At 40.7% G+C, this 14,594-nt stretch overlaps 1 protein-coding gene across 1 annotated transcript; it reads right to left on the minus strand.

The window, feature by feature from the left end:
* Positions 1-10,252: 10,252 nt before the first annotated feature.
* myd (stromal cell derived factor mayday) lies at positions 10,253-14,594 on the minus strand. The gene is made up of 6 exons (XM_037433479.2): positions 14,101-14,594; positions 13,546-13,682; positions 13,108-13,215; positions 12,567-12,722; positions 11,448-11,611; positions 10,253-10,434 (listed from the first exon to the last, which is right to left on the minus strand). Exons 1-6 carry the CDS (start codon positions 14,445-14,447, stop codon positions 10,258-10,260), a joined length of 1,089 nt encoding a protein of 362 aa, XP_037289376.2. The 5' UTR covers positions 14,448-14,594; the 3' UTR covers positions 10,253-10,257.

Here is a 14,594-nt window from a genome sequence, read left to right on the forward strand (position 1 = left end):
TGTATGACTAAAGATCAGCCTTGCTCTTTTGGTGTTTCAGGCTGCTGTTATGTGCAAGCATGGTGTAAGGTGAAAGTGCATAGTGCTTGCTCAGGCATGTTTCATGGAAGGAACTGCGTAAGACTGAAAGCCAGGTGAAATATGAAATGTTACCTATGAGGCATAACACACTGCAGAGAGTTTGGGTGTGTACTCTCTTGCTAAGTTAGCTAAACGTGTATGTTTACACAGTTCTCAGGCTGGTTTTGAGTAGGCATTTCATACCTGTTCACCAAGGCATATGAACTTTACAAATAGTTAGACCGTGAATGAGAATTGAAAAAAAAAAATACTATGTGCAGTTGTCTGTGCTGTCTGTACATAGCTTAAAACTTGTGGCTAGGCATTTAATCTTGCACATGAATTATCATTATGATGAGTTTTTACCTAATATGATTGTAAAATGTCTTAAAGGTGATGTTTGCGGTATTTTGTGTGCTTCAGATTACATGAGCCATTGGCTGTGCATGGGGTGGCAGGAAAATCATTCCTCTTGTTTGGGGACATGGTTTGTAGCTTGTGCCCTCCTTTTGGACATTGTATCAATTCACTGCTTTTTGTGCCTAACTAATCATTGTTCATCAGGGAGGCATGCCTGCATGTGTCAGGTTCCATTATTCAGACTAATATGGTGGATTGTGCAGGCAGTACTTGGAGCAACATATAGCACTGTGTTGCCGGTAGCATTTTATGTAATTTGTCTGACTGTTCAAAGTTTTGATTCTTGTTGTTTTGCTTTTTTGTTGATCTGTTTTGTGTGGGCAATTTTTTAGCTGTCTTTAAATTCGGAATGCTTACTGTACTGGAACTAATGTTTCAGAGCAAGCATAGAAACTTAAGTACAAAGCAAGAGTGTTGTTACGTAGAGGTCATTTCATGACATTGTGGAGTTTGCTCATCTTGTGATGTGCACTAGTGCCAGCTACTATGATTGTTATCATACATTCATCAATCAGACTTACCATGATAATTTAGCCACTGCTTACTGTGCAGGTTTGATTCTTTTGTTTATAATATGTGCTTTTGCTAAGCATTGCGCTATTTAGTTGTGGGAAGCACCCATGGGCTGCGAATAGGAATGCCCATGAAGAAAATACTCAAGTTGTTTCAAGTGCTGTCTGCACAAATTTTCATTGCTGGTCAGTTAGCTGCTAGTTGTTGATGCACGTGCCCCGAAGTGCAGTATCCTTTACTTAATTTTCAAGTTGTGATAATCGGACATTGTGAGTGTTGTTTCCAAACTGCACTGTATGACGGTATCTGCCGATCTGAGCGCATTCATACCTCACTTCATCGAGAGATTCATCGTGACCCACCTTATGCCAAGCCAAGTCACCACTTCTGCACCCAGCCATGAAGTCATCGCACAGTGTTTTGCTGCGTCTGTGATTGCTAGTCATGAGGCTGCTCCAAGCACCTACTTCTCGGCCAGTGTGACTGTTGCGTGCGTATCTGCTGCCTAAGGATCACAATTATTAATGTGTGCGTATGTGAGTGTGTGTCTGATACTTTTGCACTACAGATATCTTGCAGACTCTGCCCATGGTGTGGTGCATTGTTTTTTTTTTTTTTTTGCTTGGAGGAAGAGTGTTCTACATAAAAGTTCACGGCTGTGACATTTGTTTTTTCCTCAGGTTATAAACTTATCATGTTGTTTCAGTGGCATTATTTATATTGTTGATTGATGCACACCGAAGATGTGTGAAACTTTGGTCATGCTGTTTTTGACTTAGAAAGACCGGGCATGCTCCGGTGTGCTGCATTTTAGCTGCAAGACTTGCAAGAAGGCCAGGAGTACAACTTGTTCTTGCATTTGTGTAAACTCATCTCTGTGGAAGGTTAGCATTGCAGTTGATATGCCTTACACAGAAAAGCCTGATGTTCAGAATTACGAAGGCAGCTGAATGATTGTGTTTGCTTTGTGCATATGTGAGACTGCATTTTGGCACTGTGAATTAACTGCAAGATGTCCCACAGTTATGCAGGCTCACTCAAGTTTGTGGAACTTCCACTGCCTTCCACCTGTTTCATCACTGCTTAACATGTGAATGTCCTATGTCAGCTATCCATAAAGAAAACCAAGCAACATTCTTTTATTTAGAAAGGAATGTTTTGTGTTGAACTTAAATTGTAAAATTTAAATGTTTCTGCTAGAAATAAAACAATTGATGCTGTATTTGGATAGCAATCTTTATTTAATCAACAGGCATTTCTAAAAAAAAGTGGCAGCAGCACATTGTGACTCTCAAAATTCAGAAGCACAGAGTATAGTACTATGTAGAAGTAAGAGATTCTATTGCATATACTGTATTGTGTAGTGTTGATTGAGAATTCGTTGAAAACACACATGCAAATAGTGTAACTCAACAAAAAGTGCTGCCTGCAGCCACAGTTGCTGTTTTTTTTCTGCTACCACAATAAAACAGTAGATTTTTGGCAGTGTTATAAACATAGTAACTACTACTCGTTTCTGCTGAATACAACTGTGGCTGGGCACACGAACATAACATCATGTTTGGCAAACTGATCACAGGTTTGTGCATGTATGATATAAATACACATACGAGGCAGTATCAGCAGCTAGCACATGATCAGTACAAGGAACAATTTTTTTGTGTGTTGTATGGAAGAGCTACTCACTCGTTATTGCACCACAGAAAAAGGCATGCACTGCAGCCAAGCTAATCAGACTTCTTTAAGTACCTTGCAATGCTGCACTAACCACGTGATATTTTTAACTTCGAAATAGCTATGTGCTTTCTTATATCAGTATTCCAATTTACTGAATTGATTTAAAAGGTCACCCATTGTCTGTAACCATTAGGAAGATATTCTTGGTAACATTTCGGCGCGCTTGTTTCTCTCCTCGCCTTCCGTTTTCCCGTCCACTGTGTGCACGCCGAAATGTTACCAAAAATGTCTTCAAACCAACTCGCCCAACTTTACATTCTATTACATTAGGAGGATATTGACGGACAGTGCTGTACCTTATACATATAATTTCCTAAAGTGCAAAGAAGCATCAGAGCAGTACACGTTGGCTTTGCAAACATTGCAAGAATTCAGCGCAACCTTAACTCTCGCAAACGCTCACACATCCACCAGAGTAACACAATCGACACGCTCCCTACCAACTGTTTATTTCTCCTATATATGTACAGATGAATGCGCAAAGGCAATAATTAACAGAGCTGCGCCTGTGGAAAGCCAACAGCACGTGAGGTATATAGCGCTGCCACACAATAAGGAACAAGTAAAACAAAAAAGGTGAACACGAAAAGCAGATAAACCAGCTAGAATCACTAAATCCTTGCCTCGAGAAAAGATATTTCCTGTTGATGCAACACAAAGACTGCTTGATGACATAGATATCCTTATTTTTTTCCATAAAAAAAATTTATTGGAAAAAGTAAGGATATCTGTGTCGGCAAGCAGTCTGGTGTTGCATCAACAGGGAATATCTTTTCTCGAGGCAAGGGTTTAGTTATTCTAGCTGGTTTATCTGCTTTTCGTCTTCACCTTTTTTGTTTTACATGTTCCTTATTGTGTGGCAGTGCTATATACCTCACGTGCTGTTGGCTTTCCACAGGCGCAGCTCTGTTATTTTGCATTTGCGCATCCATCTGTACGTATATAAGAAATAAACAGTTGGTAGGGAGCGTGTCGATTGTGTTACTCGGGTGGATGTGTGAGCGTTTGCGAGAGTTAAGGTTGCTCTAAATTCTTACAATATGATGAATAACTAACTACTACTGCCCACCAGCAAGTTTTATTCGCAAACATATAGAATGCAGGCTAAATAGTAATAATGTCTGGGGTTTACTTGCCAAAACCATAATCCCATTATGAGGCACGACTACTCCGTGGGCATGACATACTGGAGGGCTCTGGAAGTTTTGACCAGCTGGTATTTAACATGCACCGAGACATTGTGCAGTACATGGGCCTCTAACCATTTCACTTCCATCAAATGTGGCTGCTGTGGCTGAGATCAAACAGCCTTACTTTTAGATAAGCAGCCGAGCTCTGTAACCACTATACCGCAGAGGTGAGCCTTTAGTATATTGAAGCCTCCACTGAATACCTTTAGTACTTCAAGTGTTGGAATTCTTGACTTCTCTAGCAACAAAACTCATTTGCAGTTAAAGGGCCAGTCAACAGGCTTCGACTTCTTTTTTACAACCCCCAAAGAAGCTCAGCGATCAAGTATTTCAAATATTACAGCACTGCACTGCACAGAGGCTCCATTTTCAAAAGCCGTTCCCGGGCTGCTTTTCTGCGCCCGACCAATCCTCCTTTCACGTGCAGTGATGCCAAGTCGCTGATCGGCGAATTGATGTTAGCACGCAGCTCGTCAATTGGTCTAAACCAGTCACGACAACGAGCAATGCCTTCCCCTCCTTATGAGGAAAAAGGAACGATGCTGCGCAAAAATTTGAAACGAGCTGAAACCATAGTTCTATACCCTTTAACTTCCTTAGCATAGCACTTATTCAAAATATTCTTGTGGCAGCATGTTCACAACGCAAAAATAGACATATTTCTTTTTATAACGATTTTTGGACCTCGGGGTTCTTTACTGGCTCTTTAACGACTGAGTAATTCTGTTCCTTGCAATTTAAATGTATATATGCATACAATGTCGCAACCTCCATTGCAGGCATTCTTTCACAATGGTCTAGTGCTTACGATTTTTCGCTGGATCGAATTCCGGCCGCGGCAGTCACATTTTCGATGGAGGCAGAAATGCTAGCAGCCTGTGCTTAAATTTTCAGAGCTCTCCACTATGGTCTCTCATAATATCGTGATATTGGGGCATTAAACTTCAACAATTGTTGTCATTCATTGGGGGAAGCAGGCTCCCTTATGCCTTAGCAGCTAACTTCCACAGCAGTGCAAGCTAGAAATGTATTTCAATGCAAGTGCCTTTGTTCATGCCATTATGCAGCTAAAAGAAATGTACAGTGTGACATTGAGCACATTTTTTTCTTGTAAAATTATTGACTTTTTGTACGTGCAACACATACTCTAAATGAAATTGTTCCCGCAAACCTCCTTTTTTTTCTTCAGCTTGCATCAATGGCTTGCCTATTTATTTGACAAAGTGGTTAATGAATTATTAAGATTGAAAAAGTGCCTGAAAATAGGAGGAAACATCTGTTTCAATGAACAGAAGCCCCAACTACTTCACAGTCTTTGCAAATGCTTATTTGTAGGCAAACATTCAAGCACTTCGAATAGTCCAACTCGCTTCGACACGAATTTAAGTAATTTAAAAAGAACAAATAAGTGTATATTAGATTGCATTTTAACCCCTGTAAAGGTGGATTTACTGCAACTTGGAAGTACTGTGCCGTGAAAACAACTACTATCTAAAATAAGTTTTGCCGCGAAGCCCTATTTCAGGGTTAAAAGGACACTAAAAGCAACAAATAAGTCAACGTTGATTGTTGAAATAGCAGTCCAGAAACCTCGTAGTGTTACTTTTGTGCCAAGGAAGGGCTTATTTTGAAATAAAATCCTATTTTAGTCGTCTGCATCGGGTTAGCGCACTTTAAATTACCCGCCTCAAGAAGCAGACCGTCTCACGTCACTGTAGCCGTGCAGAACGTTGCCTGGCTTTACTGTGCGGCCGCCGACATTAGTAGCAGCAGAGCGAAAGCCACAGGAGCCACAGCAGCAGCAACTGCGATTGATCGATTTCTCGCCATAGGCCCCAAGATGGCAGATGAGTTTTGGTTCAACTGGGCCCCGCTAGATGGCATAACCTGTCCAATTTAACCATGCGAAAATTGAATTTTTAAAACACTCGCGCCGTTCCCCAGAGTAACGCCCAGCCGTTCTCTTTTCCGTGTATCAAACAAACGAACAAGCAACATTTTATTGCATCTGTTGATGCACGGAAAGTTCTTTATTTAGTGCAGCTAGATCGATTACGATTAATTGTAGGCAGTTCGTCTGACGTCGTCCGGATCATTTTCAGAATGTCCTACTGCTGTACATGTATTCTTGTGCATTTACCTTAATTTCTCGGTAAGTAGGGCACTGCTGTTGATAATATTGTCGTTCTAGATCACTAGATGTCATACATTGAGCTTTCACTCTGACATAAATTATTATTTGACTTTAGGGCCCCTTTAAATAGAACATGTTACTCCCACATCATTTATTCCTTCTTTTTTTAAGTAGATTGTTATATGGTCTTATTATATGCTCTGAGAAAATATTAAAACATAACCTATTTTGTTGGTTATCACTTGCATCCTGCGGAAGCTCAAGTTCTGCTACTATTCAAAGCTGCTTCCACCTCACTTTGAACCAAAATGAATTGCACACACACATTCCTTGTTACACCTTTTAAAAAAGATGCGCAGGTTAGCGAGGTCAAGACAAATATGTTTTGATTACATATATGCTATCCTGTCTATTCACCATTTGCTTTGAACCTTAAATATTGTATTCACACGTTCCTGCTTACACGATATAACAAGAACCTGTACACTAAGCCGCAATGTAGCCAATGACATAGCTGCATACAGTGTGCCTTAAAGGACCTCTAAACCACTCATAAGTAGAAATTTAATAGAAATGTTGCAGTGGTGCACAACTTTACAACACGTAGCCCTGCGAATTTTTCTAATAGTGTTGTAATAGCAGAGTTACACCTGTTTGGTGACAGAAACATGGTCCTCCCTCATTGCGCTTTTTCTTTTACTATGCTTCATTCGTCAGTTCATCTCTCCTCCTCCCAGAGTGCTCCTCTTCACTGTGCAAGGAGGTAGAGCGGGGAGCGCATGTATACCTGCTGCATACAAATAATAGGTTCTTTCTGGCACTGATGTCGCGACCAACGCATGAGAAATTTAAAAGCTGAGAGAGAAGCGCAGGATTGTTTTTGTATTTTGTGGCACGCACACTGATGGCTCATGGCACAGTTGCGTATAGCATGGTTGGTCGTGATTGTTGAAATTGTTGAATCGTTGAAAAGATCACTGGAGGTGCTTTAGGGGTCCTATGCAAAAGTTCACTGATCAATGCATTATACTACACAGCTGCATACAATGCTAATGGCTTTAAGAGCAAATGTACTAGACAAGCTTCTTGGTGGCAGCACACAAGCCCTGCGTTCAACATTTCTTGTTATATTAGCCATGCAGTTCCAGCGGCACAGTAAACATTCTACTACCAAGATTTACTGCAGTAGATTCCTGGCTAACTGAAAAACCTCTGTTGACCATCTCCTGCATCTTCCGCTGGCTGTGCAGTATATTAAGATGTGAGTACTCCCTCAACGTTTTTAACTTTAAATTCGTTCCATTTGTAAAGTGAAAATATGTCCAATGTGATAGTTTCAACTGAAATTTACCATGACCATAGTTCCTCCTTGTGCTTCACTGTTCCGCATATGCAGACTGCTACGGTAAAGAACTCCCGATTAGCACAAATACAATATGAACTCGGCACTATGAGCAGAGTTTAATGAATAATAGCATAAAACTTGTGCATTACTAATGTGTGGCTCACACGTAAGTACTAGAAAAGCTGGGGCATAAAAACTAGTAAAATATGCAAATGATAACTTTGAGTGACAACCAACATCACAAATCTTGAAAAGAAACATAGTGCAATCACATTATGTACAATTTCTATATGCTAATGTAGAAAAAGGAACCTTTTCTATGACCACGGACTTTGATACAAAAAGCATTGTACTAAGAAACCATGTATGGTGCTGTTCAGGGTGCGTGCTTTGTTGCTGCTATCACAGACTCGTGCGCTCTTTTGTACACATATCACAGTAAAAAATCATATGGCATTTCATATGGCCTTCACTCAATTCATAGGATACTTACGTAGGGAGTGCAGGCTCTAACACTACAACCTATTGAAACCCAGTGCTTGCAAAAAACAACATTCATTGCTTTTCTAGGACTTAGATTTGGAAGCAACATGTAATGGTATGAATGCACGCCTTGTGTGATTAGTAAAGCACTGCAGCACCTGGCTCCGGCGTTTCTGGTTTTCCTTTTATTTTCTTCCTGTTAACCTCTGCTGATGTCTGCAACAGATAGGGTTGTGACCAAACCAACAGCATCTGTGCTAGCACTTCTGCCTTATGCACATTTGTTCAACTTCATAACATTCCCACATTTGTCAGCTTAATAACATTTACACATTTTTTTTCAGTACAGACGAAGGCAGAACATGACAAGAAAATTGCTGTGGTAAACGGAAGAAAGTACTACAGTAGTAAAAACACCACAACTAGAATGACTGCCAACTGTTCTGTGATCAGACATGGTACTAGCAAGGGATAAAATTTTCTCATAACACAATGCTAGAAAATAACACATGCATAAGACCCCGCTCTATAGCACATGCACGTTAATCTTATAGCAGTGCGATGTAGTGAAAGACTTGCTGTCGTTTCTTGCTGATATTATTTTTGCCACGGCTAATCTCACTAGCATCTGTAGAACAAGGTCTGTGTAAAAAAAGACCTTTGTGCTCCAAGGACAGCAAATGCACCATATTGCTTATAAACTGGGCAAAGTCTTGATTACAAACTAGTGTAAAATATATGCTAATGATTAACTATGAAATTTCCAGTGATTAAATTAGCCTGTTTTCTATCGTTGTGCACCTTTCAAAAGGGCTAAAGTGACAGTTGCACATGAGTGCATTACCATGGTATCAAAAAACAACATATTGCAGCAGTGGAGTAGCCCATGCATGGGTCCAGATAGGAAGCCAGATATAGTGACATCCCCCCTGATATTTGTGCCCCCATATGCCTCAAGGAATCAGTAGCAACTAGAACAACAAAAATGTGACATGGTCGATTGCTAAAGCTTCTTGTTTAAAAATGAAATGTATCAGAACACTGAAATGATCTGGTAAGCACTTATATGCAGTTATCATCGATCACCTGAAGGATCCCTTTTAGTACACGCTGAGCTGGTGAGTTGGCTAATGCACACAAGCGAATCGACATCACAATGGCAGCAACTCCAGCAATTCTCTAGTACATTTCTGCATTGAGCACTACTCTGGAGCTATTCTAGTGCAGTATTGTCACTTATGTTGTGGCTCCCTTGCATAGCACGCTGGCCATTGGGACACATAAGCCAGTGACCAGAAGCAAGCATGGCTACTCGCCCTTAGCTAGTCATTTTATTTTATTGTGACCTACAAATTCCATGTACTGGGTTTGTAAGGTATTTGGTTACACAATGATGATTTAGAATAGTAATATTTTGGGCAACTGTTGGTATACATTCATGGCAAATTTTTTATGCTCTTACGGTTACCGGCATATTCAGCCAAGATAGAGCATATTAATATCGGGCAGTGACTCTACAATAAGAACCTTTAGCAAATTTTTAGCACACTGTGTATAGCAGTTATACCCTCCCAGGGATGTCCTGCATATGTATAGCGCTGTAGCAGGTTTATAATCAGGTTTGGGTGCCACTAATATGTCACACGGGCCTAGAATTTCATGGCCATGTTTTTGGCAGAACAAGTGCAGTGAAAGCAAGCCAGTCAAATACTCAGAAGAGCAATGGAAAACTTCATGCACAGTATGCTCAGCTTAGCCTTCTATTTGAAGCTGCTCCACAATGACAATAGTTTACTTTTGAGGGTTTGAGTTGTGGCCTTTGTATATCCCCCCCCCCCCCCAAAAAAAATGTATTTGGTAACATTCACAAAGGTAGCAATCCTGGATGTCGCAGTGTGAATGGTGCATAATGTGACAAGGGCAGCATACGGATTTCTTGTTCGTACCTTGCTGGAAGCTGATACCCTGAAGTGAAAGTGCTAGAGTGCTAGATAGGCGAGAGTGGTTTTGGAAGACAAAGGCAAGCGTCTAGACAAACAGAATGAGAATGTTAAATTTAAGCAATTTCAGTATGTGTCCTCAATTACCTCATGCACCCAGTACCAACAAAAACACTTGAGATATCTATAAATTTATACACTAAAGCTGGAAGGCATTACTTTAGGAACAGCCCTCGATCCCTAGATCCCACAATGTCAAAAAGGTTCAAGAATTGAAGGTACGAAAAGTGACCGTCTGAATGTGCATCATAAATGTTCTATGTATGAAACAAAAGGCACTACTTTACTGAAGCATGTGTGTGATGAACATGCCTCTTCAATATTCTTAAGCTTCGCTTGTGGTGTTAGAAGCCAGAAGCATCGAGGCAGCTGTCATCAAAATTCGTCATGAATATTCTTGGCTGTATTAACCATCTTACTTCCAAGGAATACATCCTTTTGGGAAAGAACCTCCTCTAAGCTCAACTGATTGTCCCCGTTGTTGTCGGCTTGTTGCACCAGTTCCCTTGCTTCACTTCTTGCGTGGATGGGATTCTCTGGATCATTGTACATCTGCAGAGGAAAAACACATAGGTGATGGCCAACAACACCGCGTTTGCAATCTGAAGGTGACACCAATCTGAAAGACACGCACGAAAAATGCATTTGATGCATGTTGTCAAGTCTCATTTTGAAACCTATGCAGCCTTAAGTATAAATTAAACTGAGTAACATAAAATGTAGGCGATGTAGTGAGCAATGGAAAGGAAAATGATAAGCCTTACATTGAGGGTCAAGAGAGCAGAGTTGGTCAGGGAACAAATGTGTGTTCAAGTATCTTAATTAACAAGAAAAAGAAGGAGGCATAGGCAGGGCATGTAGTGAGAAGCTACGATAACATTCAGTCATTAGGAGTAATCAATCGAATTCCAAGGGAAGACGGCACAGAGATACAGACAGTTACAAGGAAAGATGAGATTAAGAAGTTTGTAGGGGTAACATGACCACTGCAAGCACGGAACTTGGTAATTAGGTAAATATTGGAGAGGCCTTTGTTCTGCTGTGGACGTAGTCAGGTGATGATGAGTATGTCAAAGGCAGTGACTAAGCTTTGTTTTCAAGAGTGAAACATGATAGCGAAATCGGGTACTACTCACATGTCATACTTCGCTTCTCGGTAGACATACGCAAGGAAGGAATGTCTGTATGCTTAACGTCAGTCATTTAAATGTCTCCTAGGGTGCCTACTGCAAGTTTAGTTCTGAGTGCCCACTACATCATAATTCACCATTTTGTTAAGTATCTGCTATGTGTCTGCATGAATGACATAGGAGTAATGAATGAAGGAGCTTGTTTCAGCAGCGTTAAAAAAGCAAAGCAAGTAGGTGCCATTTACTTGTGCATTCAACCTCATGATTTAGTTTGACTGGTAAACAAGACCATTTCTAATGCCGTCCTTTACTAGCAGTACCACAGTGAACGAAGCCGCACCTTGGTGAAACTAAACATAAACCTAACAGCTGTGCTTCAGTGTAGTATAGGTCATTTAAAAAAAAATCTCTCATGAGTAATATGCACAAACACACCAGCAATTCCTGTCGACTGGCCTGCCCATCTCCGTTGAGGTCGATGTTATGGCGGAACTCCTGAATTCGTTCTTTCTTCCACTCTTCTTTTGTCGTGCGCTTCATTTCATCAGGCCCAAGTTGAGAAAACTCATCCTCAGAAAGCTGTTCATCTCCATTTTCATCTGGAAGGCCAGCAAACATGGCCCATCAAGGAAGGGAGGTTGGCCACTTTTCAAAGCTTCTCCAAATGCATAGCATTCGAAAACACAGAGCCTTAAGCGGCACATAAACTCTTTTATCTTGCATTTTGTTGAAAGAGATGACATTTTTTTATTAATTCAAAAATTTTCATACATTGTGATTTGAAAAACACATCACAAATGTGGTTAGCCTATTTGGTCATGTAATAGTCACCTCACCGAGAAACTTAAAAGAAAAGTTCTCATCAAGAAGAGGCTGTCGGCTGATGCTTATGTAATGTTGTGATTATGTGCCATGTTGTAATTATGTGCTTTTGCATTGTGAATGGTACATCAACGGTAAAGTTACATGGCTGCTTTATAAGCAAAACTAAAAAAAGAAGTCACAGTTTCACCGGAAAGGCAAACAACTGATTGTTACAACAAAGCAGTTGAGGTAATATGTATACAAAATAAGTTTCCTACATTTATTGGGCCTATGCATCACAGTAAAAGTTTATATAGTGGTTAAATTAATTAGCTTAGTGTTACGCATATACAGGCATGACACCCAGCTCAATAATTTAACCCCTAACAACACTCAATACAACTCGCAAGACAACTAATTCAATGATGCTAACACAAACTTACAAAACACTGGCATAATAAACAGAGCAAATAGAAGAAAGCAAAGTCATCACGGCGCCCTCTGCTGCTTCTTAGAGTTGACGAGATGGGGGTCGCTTGCCCAGCACATGAAGTCAGCATGGCATGCATGCTTTCCTTTGATACCCAAGTGGACCAGGCGAATACTATGGCAGAAGCTCATTGCAGTGGCCTTTCCTAGAATGTCGTGGCAATGGCAGCTTTTTGCTAGGAGCATTATAGAAATTGCTATCGCAATAGGAAAATCAAATTACACAGAAATATCATGCATTCCCCAGAAAATAATACTTACCAAGGTTGCTGATGATGTCATTAACCATTTTGATCAGCGAGACATGACTATGCTCAGGATGCCGGAAAGTAAGGAATTCGTCAATATTCAATGCATCTGGGTCAGAGTTGGCTGCTTCAAACCACATGGCTTTGTCAAGCAGAATCTTCTCTTTCACTGCAGTTACAGCAAAGAAAAACGGAGAGTAATGCAATGTTTAGATGTGCAGTGAGTGCCGTGCACGCATCTTTAACATCGTGTCCGTCAATGCTGCATGAATGTTCATTATACTACACAAACACAGTGCCCATTCAATGAAATTGGAATTTGTGAACAGCATATACAAGTCTCATCACCGCTCCACACGTTATTCAGTACAGCTGTGGCGTATACTGCAAATGTGGCTGGAGAACCTATGCATTTCATCAGCATTTCAGGAAAGTAAAAGATTGTGCTTGGACTTGCACTGAATCATCTATAAGAGATTCTAAACTGTGGCACGTAATTTGCACACGAACAGTCAAGAAATATAAATAAGAAAATGATTAACTTAGAAACTTACAGTCTCTGTCAAGAGTCTTGTGATCTTCTGGATGTTTCTTGGCGTATTTGTCATCGAATCCTTTTTCTATCATAAAGTTTACATGGTATTCTTCCCAAGAAACTCGCCCTGAAACAGCAGCAGAATAGAAGTGGTATGGGTTCAGTTATGTACATAAATTCACTGGAGACATATTACTGGACAAAGCACATTGATCAATGTTTTCTTTTGTTTGTTTTATATGGTCACATGATCGGCATTCGAGAATGCTGCAGTGGAAAGGAGAATCTGCATATTCTTTATGCATTATGTCGCCTGCTTTCTGAATATCTAGCTAGTCAAGCATTCCGATAAAAAGTTTGTATATCTCGCAGCGTGAGCAGAACACAGAAGAGAGAAGATTCACTGTAGACAAAACGCAGACCAAAGTACAAATGCTCAACTGTAGCGAAAACATACCGTCATGGTTTTTGTCAAGTGCTGAGAATATCCAAAAGTTGTCCCTGACAGCTTGAGTGTAATGCTCCTTAACCTTTGCTGCAATCCAGTTTTCCAGTTCTGATGTGGTCAGGCGCCCATCGTTATTGATGTCGACTCTGGAAAAATAAAAGCAGACACATACAGCAGTTGTTGAACACCAGCAGACCTTTAGGAAAACTTGAACGACTTGCTGCAACGTTTTTGGAACGATGCAAGAACACGGCTCACGTGAAACTTGCATAATTTACGAATTATAAAGCAACCTGCGTAAGTTAACGCTTAAATATGCTTCGAAAACTAGCGTCCAGCTGAAGGGCATGCATTTGGGTAGGTTGATAGCGCTAAGAAGCAGCGCTTGAACGAAAGAACGTGGCCAACTGCGCTGGTTGTAGTCAGCGCACTGGCCCATGTTCTATCGATCATTTCGCACCGTAGCTGCTAACTTGACAGGTTATTCGAATGCTCAATATGACATACAAAAAAAAAAAAACAAAAAAGTCTGGAGAAGTTAAGCCATGTGAAACGAGTACGAACTTGGCAAAAACGGTCCGCAAAAGAGCTTCATCGCCTTGTATCTTTGAACTCTCGGTGCCTAATAGGACTTCTTTTCGGTACTGTGGATTTAGGTGACCGTTTCTTTCCATTGGCAGTCCTTCGAGGTGGTCCGGGGGCTTGATTAGACTTGCATTGAGGTGCGCAAGCTTAATATTGGCAAACCTACTTTTTTTAAAATCGGCAACCTTCTCGCGAACGCTTTCTTCGGTTAATACAGGTAAGGATCCGTTTGACGGCACAGGAATGGGCTGAACAAAAGTAACGAGACAAACTAGTACAGCAATTTTTACAAAGCAGCGTATCATTATGCACGCCTTCGTGTCCATTAAAATGTTCGCACACTTATCAGGAAGCCCCTATAACAACACGTAAGGTAAATAAATCGCCTCAAAAGCGCATGACAGCACGACACACATCGAGTTCGCGTCAGGTAACCGAGGTTACGTTGACATGATGTTGCTGTCACACGTTGC

The sequence above is a fragment of the Rhipicephalus microplus genome, chromosome 3 (genome assembly GCF_043290135.1).
Source record: "Rhipicephalus microplus isolate Deutch F79 chromosome 3, USDA_Rmic, whole genome shotgun sequence".
NCBI classification, from domain to species: Eukaryota; Metazoa; Arthropoda; class Arachnida; order Ixodida; family Ixodidae; genus Rhipicephalus; species Rhipicephalus microplus.

What these genes read in the sequence shown, in the direction of transcription:
- myd (XM_037433479.2), bottom strand. Translation starts at nt 14,447, where the DNA reads ATGGACACGAAGGCGTGCATAATGATACGCTGCTTTGTAAAAATTGCT. An exon ending in TTGCGGACCGTTTTTGCCAA is followed by an intron (nt 13,683 to 14,100) that starts GTTCGTACTCGT and finishes TTATTTTTCCAG; the next exon opens with AGTCGACATCAATAACGATG. An exon ending in ACTTGACAAAAACCATGACG is followed by an intron (nt 13,216 to 13,545) that starts GTATGTTTTCGC and finishes CTGCTGTTTCAG; the next exon opens with GGCGAGTTTCTTGGGAAGAA.